General features: G+C 38.7%; 1 protein-coding gene across 2 annotated transcripts in view; it reads left to right on the forward strand.

The window, feature by feature from the left end:
- The window catches only part of LOC124804852 (zinc finger CCCH domain-containing protein 11A-like), a 69,031-nt gene extending 55,799 nt beyond the window's left edge, over positions 1 to 13,232 (forward strand). Inside the window, exons 6-7 of one of the 2 annotated variants that reach the window (XM_047265204.1) lie at positions 7,779 to 7,991; positions 10,952 to 13,232. In XM_047265204.1, coding sequence (XP_047121160.1) covers positions 7,779 to 7,991; positions 10,952 to 11,652 — 914 coding nt within the window. In that variant the 3' untranslated portion in view covers positions 11,653 to 13,232. The remainder of the gene's footprint in view (positions 1 to 7,778; positions 7,992 to 10,951) is intronic. The other variant, XM_047265205.1, reaches the window with a different exon arrangement.
- The last annotated feature ends 2,058 nt before the right edge of the window (positions 13,233 to 15,290 follow it).

Below are 15,290 nucleotides of genomic sequence, written 5' to 3' on the forward strand. Positions count from 1 at the left end.
GATGATGATGATGATGATGATGATGATGATGATGAGGTTCTGGAGGAATGTGGATAGGATGTCCTCAACATCGATCCAGATCACAAAGATGTCATCAATGAATGTGAGGCAGGTGAGGGGTTTGGGATTCTGAGTGATTAGAAAAGATTCCTCTAGATGGTCCATGACTAGGTTGGCATAGGATGGTGCCAAGCTGGTGCCCATAGCCATTCCCCGGATTTGTTTGTAGGTGATGCCTTCAAAGGAGAAGTAATTGTGGGTGAGGATATAGTTGGTCATGGAACCAAGGAAGGGGGTTGTAGGTTTGGAATCCGCCAGGCATTGAGAAAGGTCGTGTGCAATAGCGGCAAGGCCATGGGCTTTAGGGATGTAGTGTAAAGCGAGATAGCATAATTAGCGATGAACAGGGCAACATGTGGTAAAGGAACAGAAACTGTGGAAAGGCGGTGGAGGATGTGGTTATCTTTTATATAGGAGGGTAAGTTGTGCGTAATAGGCTGAAGGAGGCGTTCGTCTACAAGAGCAGAGATTCTCTCAGGAAGTGCACAGTAACTGGTCACAATGGCACACCCTGGATGATTCCATGGAAGTGTGTTGATGGTAGGAGTGCAGGGAGTGATAGGGGTGGGGGGGAGGGGGAGAGAGAGAGAGAGAGAGAGAGAGAGAGAGAGAGAGAGAGAGAGAGAGAGAGAGAGAGAGAGGGGGGGGGGGGAGGGGGGGGGAGGTTTGGGGACGGGTCTAGGGATTTGAGGAGATACTGGAGATTCTGTTAAATGTTGGATTTATGGAATGGGGTCACTGTAGCAGGGTTTGTAGGGGGATGAACAATGGTGGAACCTTTTTAAGCAGGTAGGATTTTAATGTCGGGATCAGTTTATAGGTGGTGGATTGTGTTTCTCTCTGTGGATGTAAGGTTAGCTTGCATGTTGAGGGATTTGGGAAATGGTGTCGATGCAAGGTTAGAGGTTAAGAAATTCTGGGAAGTTAAGAGCAGTGATTTGGGGGCAGTGGGGGTGGATCACGGTTGGATGGAGGAGTGAACTCTCAGGCAGGGTTCAACATTGATCTTTGGTTGCGTTATGTACAAGGTAAGCTGCAACCATTATGCTGCACTCTATGTGAGCATGACAGCCAAGAAGCTGTATGTCTCCATGAATGGCCACCGAAAACTGTCACCAAGAAACAGCTGGACCACCCAGTTGCTGGCACACTGCCCAACGTGGTGTTCTTCATTTCAATGACTGCTTCACAACCTGTGCCATCTGGATTCTTCCTGCCAGCACCAGCTTTTCTGAGTTGCGCAGATGGGAACTTTCCCTACAATATATTCCACATTCCCATAACCTCCTGGTCCCAACCTTCATTAGTTAGTTGTCCTTGCCTACCCATCCCCTCCCTGTTTCCATTCCAACACTACACAGCCCTCTGTTCCACCAATGCATGGACAGTCATTTTCCTTCTCTCCTTTTCTGCCCCCTTCCCTCCCCCTCCTCCCCTCTGTCTAATTTGCCAACAGCACAAAGCTGCCCTACCCTCACCCCACTTCCTCCATGCATGCTCCCACAAGCATCACTTTACCATGCTCCACCCCTACCGTGCTATCCCTCCCCTTCCCCACTCCAGCCTCCTCATTACCCCCACCATCATTCAGTGCTGCTTCCAGACTGGCCTTGGCAGCCAGAGACTGTGGTCATGCATGTGCGAGATGCATTTGCGTTAGTGAGTGTGTGGATGTTGTCCGTTCTGATGCAGGTCTGTTTGGCAGAAAGCTTTGTTTGACAGTTTTTTTCTTTTCTATTAGTATTGTATTTTTATTTAAAGTTGAGTGTGAACAGCAGTTTTGATTGTTTAAGTTGTAATTGTGCATCATTCTATTCTTCATTATTAGAGTACAGTGGACTCTTGTTAGCGCATTTTTGAAAGGACCACAAATTTTGAACCTCATAAACAGGAAAATGTGTTACCAAACAATACCTAATTCAATAATGATTTGATTCTTCTGTCAATGTAAATATTGAATTAAGGGTACTATATTTGGGGTAATGTGCAGTCTCATAACACCACATTTCCTGATGTTCTATTTCAGTAAATTATTATTCAGAATGTCCCATTTTTGAGAAAACTTTCAGAATATCATGCCCAGAAACACTCTAAGTTACATGTTAGTATAAAAGAACCAAAAATGTGTTAAATATGGGGACATTGGCTAAATCTGATGTAGCAGATGTGTACCCTTCTACCATCAGCCAGTTGGAATGCAGGAAGGTCATGTGGTACGAGATCTTAACCTCTAGCGTCCAAAATACATAAAAAGGCATGTGATGTAGGAAAAATAAATTTTACCCTAAAATTACAATTTTTATTATTTTTCTCACAACAAACAAAACTTTTTTCATTTAGTGTGTCTCCACACTACAGATAATTGACTAAGGGTTGTCATTTCAACAATCTATCAGTATGTTGTACATCTTTTTTGCTTAACTACACTATAACACAGCAGGATAGAGTGCAAAGTCCTGTCTGTAAAAAGGTTTGGAAAAAATTCAACAGTTTATTGTTTATTTTGTCATGTTATTAATATTGTATTGTCTATCTTAATTAATAAAGTCCATCACTTCTTCATCGACTTCAAAAATCGAAACATAATGCTTAAGTGTGTCCATTGCATTCAGTAGCTTTTAACATTGTAAGAAATGCTCTGGTTCATCCTCATCTTCACTTTTTCTTGTTCCTTTTCCATCTGTTCTTGCAAGACACTGTCAGTTTTCATGGTCTGACAGACAGCAAAACCTTCCTCACATCCAGCATATTCATCAAAGCTAAGTTAGTGTTTTCTTGTTGCTCCATTATTTGCTGCTGTTGTCCAGCTACAGTTCCTACATTTTCTGGCACAATGTCTTCTGAAAGTGTCTAATGAAAGCTAGTCTTCTTGAAGCAGTTAGAGATTGTGCTTTCTGGTATAGAATCTCAAGCACTTACAAAATGCATAGCATACAAGGTCGTAACATTTTTCATCATAGTATCTAGATAGGTCAGCATCTTATTTATGAGAACCTTTTGTATTTTTGTTTCAGGCATTTTATAATGCATTGGTAAAGTGGCTGAAGGTAGCTTGTAGAATTGGGAGGAAAAACTCTACTTTTATCATATGCAGATACAGTGTATTTCAGGTATGCACTGCACACTGGTCAATAAATAGGTGTTTTTTCCTATTTATAACACACAACCTTGCATCCCATGCATCTAAGAATTGTTCGATGTAACTGTTGTTACCCGTGCGTTCATGTTAGGCATACACTTACATGGAAATGATCACACATTTTAAAGCATCGTAGACTCGTTGCCTTTCCAATTATTAGTGGCTCCAACTTTCATGTTTCACATTCATTATAACATAAATCAACAGCCTCTCTTTGCTAAATTTTCCGCCATGGCATTTTTCACTTCTGAACTCATTTTTGTCAGACAGAAGGTGAAAAAATAAGACAGTTTCACCTGCATTAAAAACATCATTGGAGCTGTAGTTTTCTGTGATTGGGAATAGTATTTTTCCTTGACTGAACTGTATCAGTATGTACTCTTCCAGCCTCACATCAAAGACATTTATACACTAAACAGTGTCCATTCGTGAACATTTTGCTGCAACCATCAGATACTCTGAAATCTGGGAGCCCCAACTTCAATGTCAAATATATTGCTTTAGCATGAACCACAGTACTATCAGTTGGAATATTCGAATCATGAACTTGTTCTATCCTCTTCAGTAGCATGTTTTCCAGGTCTGGAAATTGATCGTTATACATTTGCTTTCCTTTGCCATTTCCTCCTTACAAACCTAATGTTTTTATTATTTTTGTTTTGCTTGCAATTTTATGTAATGTTGATGGAGGAATGTTCAGTTTTTGAACAATACGAACACACTTCATGTGTGTGTGTTTGTTCACTTCCTGAATAGTGTTCGACTTTTCTTCATTTGTAAACTATCTCACTGTCTTTTAATAAATGACGTACCAGTACACTGTTTTTAACACAACCAAAATCACAAACTGAGAGTCAGTCAAAAGATAATCACAAACAAAGAACACCAGCATCTGAGTTACACACTATACGGTTTACTGTTTGGCCACTACAGAAGTCTTGAAGTCATCAAAGTGACTGCTAACCTGTACAAACTACTTCCACACATCATTTATACCATAGCAAATGATCTGTGAGACTTGCAAATTTGCCAGCACTGTCTTTCTGTCCATTTCTGCACTCCACAGCTGCAAATTTCCTACTCCCGCCGCTCTTGGCAGTAAAAGTTGTGGCAGCTACCCCAGCATTTGTATGTACTAAGAAGGTAGGGAGAATGTACAAACGAGTCTTTCAATGTGTGTTTACTGCGGCTGCGACTGGGAGTTCCAAAAATTGACATACTTTGTGGGATACACTACTTGACACTACTTTAAAACAAGTGTCAAGAAGAACATGCCAGGAAGTTGCTCATCTTTCTTCAAGCACTCCGTCTTCAGGCCCCAAGTGGCCCACCGGGACCATCCAACCGCCGTGTCATCCTCAACTGAGGATTTGGATACGAGGGGCATGTGGTCAGCACACAGGATAGAGTAGCATGGAGAGCTGCATCAAACCAGTCTCAGGACTGAAGACCACACACATGTGGGATACATGGTAGTGAGGAATGTACTAACAAGATTGTACTGTATTTGCTAGTGTAAAGGAGAGTACTACAAGCAACTCAGCCCTCCTCAAGTTTGGTGGCAGGCAGGTGCGTATTTGAGTGATGATATGGTTTCTGCCACATATCTTATTGCCTCTCTCCTCATACTCATTTCTCTTATTTTTATTGCCATTTCCAGTGCAAAAATTTTTATATTGGTATCCTTCTAAATTATTTAAGTAACAATGCTGCCAACTGTACCATTCAGATTTTCCCCTCTGACAATGTCTTCGCTGGAGACAAAATCTCCTTTCAAAAATCCATCACAGTCATTAGAAGTTATTTATGGGTTACCCTTGAAGAAAGATAGGCAACGGCCTTGCCACAGTGGGTACACCGGTTCCCGTCAGATCACCGAAGTTAAGCACTGTCGTCGGGCATGGCCGGCACTTGGATGGGTGACCATCCGGCCGCCATGCGTTGTTGCCACTTTTCGGTGTGCACTCAGCCTCGTGATGCCAAGTGAGGAGCTACTCGACCGAATAGTAGCGGCTCCGGTCAAAGAAAACCATCATAACAACCGGGAGAGCGGTGTGCTGACCACATGCCCTTCGTTTCCGCATCCTCAGTTGAGGATGACACGGCGGTCGGATGGTCCCGGTGGGCCACTTGGGGCCTGAAGACGGAGTGCTTGAAGAAAGATGAGCAACTTCCTGGCATGTTCTTCTTGACACTTGTTTTAAAGTAGTGTCAAGTTGCTATGTCATATGTTTGTCTTAATCACTAGTGATGAACCTGTTTTACAGATTACATGATTTTTATATTTGAAGTGCTAGAAAGTTATCCTGTTTATGAGACAATATATTCAAATCCTTATTTTTTAGTGAATCTCAAATTAGTGAAGGTTGATTGTTTAAACAATCAAATTTTCACAAAGTTGTGTGAAAGGAATATTGGGATCTACAATGAGGTCATTAGAAAGAGGGCACAAACTTAGTTTGAGGAAGGACGGAGTAGGAAGTCAGCTGTGTCTTTTCCAAAGGTATCTTCTCTTGGCATTTGCCTTAACTTGTTTAGGGCGAACACGAAAAGCTTAAATGTGGATGGTTTTGTGTGATTCAAACAACAAGTGTCTTGCCACAGCTGATGTGTGGTATGACGGAGGGAAAAAATATAACCATGTTGGTTTTTTAATAAAAAAAAATTCAGAAAAGCTATTGCATTGGTATATTCTAGTGGCTTTCAGCAATGCTTTGGGTATTCTGAAGTTAGGTGAAGTAGAGGAAGTAGCACTGAAAGATTGTGTGCCCTGTAGGTGATCGTTGAAAAAATTATGATATCATGTAGAGCATCAGATTCTTCCATAAAGTTAATATTATGTAATCAACTCAAATGGGGTATACAGTGCTTGTAATGGAATAGGAGTCATTTAAGTCTTGCAGATAGTTACATAATTCCATATTTCCGAAATCATTTACACAATTTCTATCGATATGATTTGGTGATAGTCAGTTTGCAAGTTATATATACATAATTTTTTGTGTGTATGGCTACAGATTTACCATTCAAATATTATTAAAAACAAATATGAACATATTTGTGTAACACTAATAGTGTTAGTCTCGAAATGCACTTAAATTTTAGGGTAAAGTAAAAGTCTTTGACTCCTACATGCATGTTCTATTATGACAATGAAAATTCCAGGATGGAGACAATAAACAAAAATGAGGAAAGGCAACCACTCTTAAAAGTAGAACTAATTCAGCTGCAAGAGTGCCTGCCTTTATAAATTTGTGTTTATTGTATCAGATATCATGCAAGTTTTTAATTAAAATTTGTCTTTAGAGTAAGCAGTTTTGCCAGAAGAATGTTATTGGGCAAATGATGAACATTTTTTAATTGCATTTTGATCACCTTTTTGCACAACTGACAACTGTGTAGGAAGTAATGAGGGCCACTTATTTTTTTTAATGTTGTAAATATGAACATTGTCACTAGTCTCAAATTGTGCTCAATGATGTGTTTCAGTAAATGCAAGTGTACTCCTTCAAATGATGACTAGGAATTGACTATGAGTGAGCATTACATATTATTTTCAATGGTCACTCCTTGCTGCCTGTCCCCCGCTCCCCTTGTCTGTCATAGTGACATGGTGCCATTGAAAGTACTTTTGTAATAGCAAGTAGTGACCTACCCCAGCTGGTGCACAGCTAAGTATCTACAGCAGGGCGAGCTGTCCGATGTAGCGGTAATAGCAAGTGGAAATGCACAAAGCTAGTGACCTATTCCAGCTCTGCGCAGCTAAGTACCTCCAGGTGGGCCAGTTGTCCAATGTAGCAATAATTTTGTTTACGAGCCACTGCGTACGTTGCCACCCAGTTCACCCAACTGCACTGCTGGTTTCGCTTGAGCTACATTTTCTGTGAGAGACGTCCCAATTGTCTTTCATTTCACACTCCTTAAACATTCACGCTATACAAAAAAAAGTGTTCTCATCAACTTAATATCTGATACATCATGTAACACAGGTCCCTTAGGAAGTGTGGTAGTTTGTGTTGGCTTGGTGCTGCAGTTGGGCAGTCTTTGCCTTTCTCTTGTGCCCACAAACCTACCTTGTGAATGAGTCTGTCTGTTAGTGAAAACCGTATTAAAATCCCTATATTATTTTCTCACATTATCCTGAGATATAGAAAAAAAAATGTGGTGAGGGAACTTAAATTTTTATATGTATTGATAAGGTAAGCCGTTTATTAATTGTGTCTGAAGGTAAAAATTATGTGAAGATCAGAATTCACTGAAATTAGCAATTTGAAAAGTGCTGTATTTCTTCCAATAAAGATTTTCGCGGCATAGATGCTCGGACCTTGAAGAGCTTGTAGAGAACTTGAACGTACTTCATTCTTAGTTTATTAAAAATTTATTTGCAGAGAACAACTTCAGTCATTTGAAGTAATCATTAACAATTTCTTCTGTTGCTATATCTCTGAGAAGCTTAATTGTAAGATTTGTGTCTTCTAGAAAAATTAACATCTTCACTTCATATGTGAAGGGTAGGTCATTCACACATATAAGGGACTGTGGTGATGATAATATTGATGTCCTTTCATATGGTCCACAGCACCCGGTGAAGTGAGCACTGGCTATAGCAACAATGACCGCCTTGGAGGAGTCCTGCCCACAACAACAGAAGCAGATGCATCATCTTTGGGCGCTGGACGTGGTCGCAGGCCTGTTGTTCCATTACAACAGCAGCAGCCAGGAAGTGCAAGTGACAGTGTTGCTGGATACGGAAGTCCACCTGTTGATCCTCTTGTAGTCAACTTTGAGGAAGGTATGCGGCTCTATTAGACTGTCCGCAATTAACATCTTGATTTTGAGAATACATCCTTCAGTTTTCAATGGTTGAATCTTGAGTGCCAGCACTTGATGTTCTCTGTGTTTTCTTCAGAGGGTTAGTGTTTCTTAATTCTTGTGAGAATCAATCATCTTGGTTCTTGATAAACATGGTTGTATTTTTCACCTATGGTGTAGGGAGAAGTGTTGTTTGAATTACATTTTTATAAGTGGCATAGATCTATGTTCCACATAGTAAGGCAGACTATTTTTGATTTTCTGTTTGGCTTTTCCGTCCCATGCTTATTTATCTCTATTTGTCTGTCTGTGTGTGTACTTGGGGGGGGGGGGGGGTGGAGGAGGGGGAGATTGTGTTTCTGACATTACACAGTTATTTGCTCATCATGTTTGTGTCTGCCTGTTGAGTGTAGTTTTTCCATGTGTGTGTGTGTGTGTGTGTGTGTGTGTGTGTGTGTGTGTGTGTGCGTGAGGGGGGGGGGAGACATTTTTTCAGTCCACATGTAAAAGCATTTATATTTCTGAGTTATTTGATGTTATTATGTTACAGTATTACTGGTCTCTGTAATACTTGTGTGTAGATTAAAATGTTGGATCTGTTGTTATTTGTCTCCAAACTTGGACATGATCCGTGTTTCAGAAGTGACATCATTTTAATCTTAACACTGCTGTCATGCTGAGTTATTACATAAAACAATGAAGTCATGAATTAAATTTTTTTGAGTAATTATTATAACATGATATGTATCTAATTATAAATATGTTATTTTGACATTGTAAGAGTATATGTTTATCAGATCTTTTATTTCTTTTTGTTTAATTGTGTTTCTAATATGTTTGAAATGTTATGAAAGCTTGATTATTTGCTTTAGGAGAACATAGTTAATTCTTTCGATCATACCGTATTTTTCCTCAATTTTTCAAGTAATTTTGCTCATTTACCTTGGCAATAAGTATGTGCTTTGACAAGACTGGTTGTTAATTTTTTTACAGAACTAATTGCAAATGATATTCAGTTGTGGGTATGGTCCTTTTCTTCTTATTTTTTTATCAGACTACTGCACTGGTACTATTAGTTGCAGCATGTTGGACAAATATGTTTAGAAATGAGCACTCGTTTATATTCAGCCTAAACGATTCAGACTGTTATCCTGTGCATTTCTTCTTTGTGCAATTCAGTAATACCAATGCAGCCAGGATATTTTGCTGAGTTCCTGCAGTACATGATACTAATATTCTGAAAATTTCTCAGACTTGAGTGCTGTTTGCTGGGGGCGGGGGGGGGGGGGGGGGGGGAGGAATAGATCTGTGACTCTTAATACTCAGGAAATGCCTTCCTATTGGATTGTGATTTTGAATTATTACACGTAATATTGGGAAATCGTTGAGTCAGCTTCATTGTTAATTATTATGTTAAAATTCGATATCCACATACCATGTTACAGTTGTATTACTCCATTTTGTTTAGAAACAGATCTGCAAGGCACTGTTAACAGCAATTGAAAAAATAAAATAGCAGAATAATAAAAGTTTTCATGATTGTTACAGTAAAAGTGGAATCATTCATTGAACATAAAAGTAATACAGCTGATATTAACAACAATCCTGTATTACATATTGATCCCATGAGTTTCTCACTCCAGATTATGTCTTTGTTAGCTATCTTTAATCGGTGTGCAGAACTGTTGCTGGTTAGTTGTTAAAATATTAATTTCTGCTGCTATCCACTTCAGTTTATTTGGGTTTTTTAATGACTTTGTGCACATATTTGTGAGAATTCATTTTCTTCATGAATCTTGTACTTGAGTAGTAACTACAAAACTGAGAAGTATGAAACTGCTCTATGGCAGTGAACTATCCTGAAGCATATTAACGTAGAGTATGCTTATATTATTATCTTTTGTAATGTGAGAGTTCATAATGAAATTGCCTATTCATTAACATGTCATATTGTAAGTAGAGATGAATGTTTATTGTATTTCCTGGTGGTGAGAACTGACTTAATAACCAAAGTACGCCACAGTGATATTAATTTGTACAACTAACGTATAATACCCAGTCTCTTTAGTTGTGTGCAATAATTTATAAATGTTTATTAGAAAAGTGCTAGCATATACTGAGGTTCTCGCCTGTCTGTCTGCGGTGCATGTGTATGCAGAAAGCTACAATGCCACAATGTGTGCTTTTGATTATTATTAATTACTGAATTTAGGGAGTGGAAAGATATTTATATTGCATTGTGGGGTCAATACACAATATTGAAATATGACTAGCATTTGTGATTCCTGGTTCTGTGTTGCATTTTACTTATCACCTTGTGGAATAGGTTAGGTTGTTGTGTTCAACCTTCATCCTTCTTAATATGTACTAATCATCAAAATTTGTCAATTTTGAAGACCCTATTTATTGTGACATCTCCATCTGAAAATTTTGCAGTAATGGTCTTTTTATGAGATTTCATGTGTATATAAAGTTGCTGCTTCTGTAGCTGCAGAGTACTGCCATTTTAGTGCAGGCACTATTATTCCATTTGGCTGCTTCATTTATTCAGATTTTATTGTATAGTTTAAAATGGAACACAATTTATGAATAACGTTTCTTTGTTTTTCATTACTATGGAAAGTAATACTGCGACTGTATTGTTTTGATCTTCAATATTATTCAGTTTTTATTTATTGCTGAGCAGAAATTGTGTACCAGTCCTGCTGCAGCAGGAAATATATATAATAAGTGACAAATAAACATGTTTACAAAAACTGTATGTATGAAATAATTGCTGATCTGCAAGAATGCCACCAAAGTAGTAAAATAAAGCCATTTCTTATCTAATGATTGATTTTGGCAATATTGCCTCTCCAAAAGAGAGAAAAATCTTTTCAGATGAAAAGTTCAAAATTTCAGATTTTGGCTAATATATTGCTATTGTGCGTGTTCTTGCAGAGTCAGACAATGAAAGTGTTCCTACCACGACCCCTACCAAGAAGCCACAGAGGAAGGTGCATGTTAAGACCCTGGAGGAGATCAGACTAGAACGTATCCAGGCTGAGTCTGCTGCGTTCTATGGCTACGGAGACGATGGAGGAGGGAGTGCGCCACAAGCTCCGAGTGACCTGCGTTCCAAGATATCTCGCAGGACTGAAGGTGCGTCAGATCCTTCCACGTTTAGAGTGCTCACTCTTGAAGAGATACGACGTGGTCGACGAGGAGTGACTGAGGAGGAAACAGAGAGCAGTGAAGCAGGTAGCAGTGAGGTGCAGTATAAGAGGTTAGCAGATTTCGAGAGGACTGCTGCCCCTCCAAAAAAACTTAGGAGGAAACCTCCACCCAGGGCACCACCAGATGTTATTACCCATTCTGGTGTTGTCAAACTAAAAAGACGTAGAGATTCCGAAGTAACGACGTCGTCTGGTTTTGGAATGCCAGACAGTACAACGAGAGATCTGAAAGCCAATGGTGTGTCACATGAGAATTTTCGTGGTGAATGCCCCCCACTTTCAATGTTCAAAGAAATGACAGCAGAGGAAGATGAAGATGAACTGCTGGAAACTGATGAAGAGACTGATGGTACAGTAGCAGCAAATGAGATTTCAGCATATGATGATGTTGTCCTTGATGACATCGATGAGTTACTTAACGTGTGAGCTGTGTATTCTCTATACAAATTGTGGCCTTATAAGTGTGTCTGATGTGGAACAGTTTATCACAGTTCTCGATACCGCAAAAGATATCACATTCCATTTGTATAGTGTGAAAAGAGGAATGAGCCACATGTTCACATTTCATTTTTAAAGACCAGTTGTTAATTAATTTAATTGTTTGTGTACATGTACACATGTGTATGTATGGAAGTTTGTGTGTGTGTGTGTGGGGGGGGGGGGGGGGGTGTCAAAGTAAAATAACGTGCAGCATAATGTGTGAATTACAGTTCTTCAGGTGTATAATTCACAAGTTTACATCTGTGTAAAAATTTGTTATCTCTTGTTGGTATATTATTTGTTTATCACTGTCAAATTGATTTACGTATTTAAAAATTGTACACTATTTTTTCCCTTGCAGTGAAAGCATGGAATGTTTACAGTGTGTTCATTGTCCCAGTCTATTATTTTTTTCTATTAAGACAGGTTGGAGAAAATGTTTCACAAGAAAAGGGTCTTTAATTCAGATATGTGTTGTTGGCCTTTATTATAGGTCACAAAGTGGCGAACTTCTAGTTAACGTATGATCATTATTTGTATTCTATTCTTGTGAAGTTAGTAAAGTATAGTGAACTGTGATTATTTCATGTTACATTCATGAAATCATTTGATCCTTACCATGTTTATGTATGATGATACATAATTACAAAAGGGTTGAATTTACAGAAATTAACTAGACTGTGCCCCAGGAATCGGAGTTTTCTGCCCCCTATGCTAAGTGCATGTACTTTGTGCTTGCCGAAGATACCACTTGAGCAGTAGTAGAACAATACATATCACGTGTTTGTTGTGGAATAATTTTTTAAAAAATTATTGCCTGTTCGAGAAGAAGATTCCGTGGTTGTTCCATCATTGTTGTATGTCACAATGATGTCCCTAGCTGTAATATACACTTATGAAACTGCTTCTGGTCAAGACAGTGAGGCACACCATGAAAAGGAGCTCTTGATACTCAATTTGCAAACAGTGTTGGCACTGTTGAAGTAAGTCTCATGAATATTGTCAAAGTGTCACACACACACACACACTTGAAATTTTATCTTTGCAGAGTGGTTGTTGTGCAAGACCTCACTTATCCTGGTATAATCAAGTGCAATTCATTCTGTAAAACACTCCTTAATAAACTGACCAATCACACTGTTCTCATATTAGGCATAATAATATACAAAAGGCCCAACTGAAGTATGCAGCTGTTGCACTTGCTTCCTCTTCAGGTAACCCTCATTGTGTGATGTGATGTAGCAAATTTTGGAATATGGTGTTGGCAACAGCAGATACAGGTTTTCTGTGGTTTCCCTAAATCGAATAAGATAATTGCCAGAACGTTTCCACTAAAAGGACCTGGCCAGATCCATTTCCCATCATTGTCAGACTTTCTTTTGTTTTGTGGTTCATCTGAACCCTTTCACAAAGAAAAATTAACACTTTCCGTAATATACAGAATGTGCAGCTTACAAGGAAGATTTGGGCACAATTTTGGGGGGACATTTTAGCACATGTACTGTTCAAAAAATGAGTGAGATTGCTTACATTAAAATAAAACTGTATTACCCTTTGTATTTGTAAATAAAACAAATTGACAGTTACTTTCATTGTTAGAAAAATAACACTGTCAGCTTCCCATTGCTCACATTGTAAGACAAATAAGGTATGAATATAAAAGGCAGTGTGGTATCAGATCAAAGTATGAATCTGAAGATCTTTAGCTTATAACTAAAGATATTGTTTAATTTGTAACTAAGGAGTCAGCACTGCTAAAGATATCATGTTAGATGTGGGAAACATTACAAAGTTTATATATATAATTACATAAAGTCCTGAATGGAACAAAAACAGTTGAATGGCTGGAGATAATTACTCCTTGTATAGTGCAGTAGATGAGCAGTAGAGAGGACAATCAACAAGTGAAAAGCAGAATGGTAGCAGAATGTTCGAATAGCACGTGGAAATGATACAAAGGGATTGAAACAGCAGGATAAAATAGAGGTGAGGGAGTCATATGGGAGAACAGTGTGAATGAATATTCATTGACGTATGAAGTGGACACAAGCTGTGGATTAAGACAATGATACATTGGAAAATGGAGATAATATAGAAACAGGGACAAAGGTAGATGGAGAGGGAATATTGGAGATAGTGGTGAGAGAGATTGAGGGACTGACGGATATGTTGTATAGAAAGCTGGTGTTGCACATAAGATTGTATGACATGGGTTGAAAAGTGGCTAAAAACAAAGTTATTAGTTCACAGTTAGCAGAATGTTGGGAGAGGAATTCCTTCCATTTTTAGTTCTAAAAAGATGAATTTCCATAGCACAGGAATCCATGAGCTACCTCTGTTGCCTCGATAAATATCCCTATTTTGCAATTCCATGTTCCTTTTTCCCCAGTTCATAGCCCTTGTTCTTCAACAACTGGAGCAACACTCCAGACACTACTGCAAGAAGTTTTATGATGTGATTTCATACTCTTGCAACAGAATACCACTATTCATGATGAAACAATGGAAGATCCAGGATAATATTGTCACTATTCATGATGAGCTATGCAACCTCAAAGATAATCTCGAGGCTTCTTCAACCTCTCACAACACTCCGACAGTTTCTTGCTAACTTATTCCATCTGCAACATCCCCATAAACACTCCTATTCATTTCACATGTTCCTACACAATGCAATGTGTAACTACTTATTTGGGTGTTAGCATCCATCTCTGACAGCTGTATAAAAACCTCTGCCTATATCAAAACCAAAAAAACAACCTAACTTACCCCAAACAATGGAAAATCCAGGATCAAACGTAACAATATTATGAAAAGGAAAGTTGCTACTCACCATCTCCACTGTATGGTGAGTAACAACTTTCCTAACTTATCTGAACTTTGATAGCGCACACCCATTCCACAAGAGAAAACTCTCCCACAAATTCTTGCTATCCATAGGTAGCTCACCTTTAGCCCAATATGCTGGAAAGATACTTCACCACATACCTGGTCTTCAAACAGATCTTCGACACCCAGCATTGACTGGCTGTAAAGAATCATCTCCTTTAATATCCAGTATATCTTCTGACAGTAACAGCCAAATCATATCATCCATCTGTGCTATTCCCCATTTCTTAACATTTAAATGCTTAGCATCTGCTCCACAACTAGTCTGTGTAATATTCTGGTCCATCCGTACACCTCTCCTACTTCCAACTTTGATTGTACGGTATTTACATGAGAGTAGGAGTGCAAGACCTATTCTATACTGAGCTTGTGCAAAATATTAGTCCTTTCTGTCCATATCCTCTTCTACGAGAGGGTAAGTCTCTTGTGTTAAACAGCAACAGATACTGACTGTTTATGTGAGAATCACCATCAACCACATGTTGATGCAGATGAATGGTCAGTGCCAAACTGAGGCTGAGGACAAGTTTGAACACTTAGTGGCAGACCATGACTCTTCAGGGGGGGAAAAGCACAAAAGAAATAAAAGCATTAATACATAATTATGTGTAAATGTTCAACATAATTAAAAAAAAGATTAGTGCCATACTTAGTTTGGATTTCATTTTCACATGCTTATTCTAACAAAATTCAAG

The sequence above is a fragment of the Schistocerca piceifrons genome, chromosome 7 (assembly GCF_021461385.2).
Source record: "Schistocerca piceifrons isolate TAMUIC-IGC-003096 chromosome 7, iqSchPice1.1, whole genome shotgun sequence".
NCBI classification, from domain to species: Eukaryota; Metazoa; Arthropoda; class Insecta; order Orthoptera; family Acrididae; genus Schistocerca; species Schistocerca piceifrons.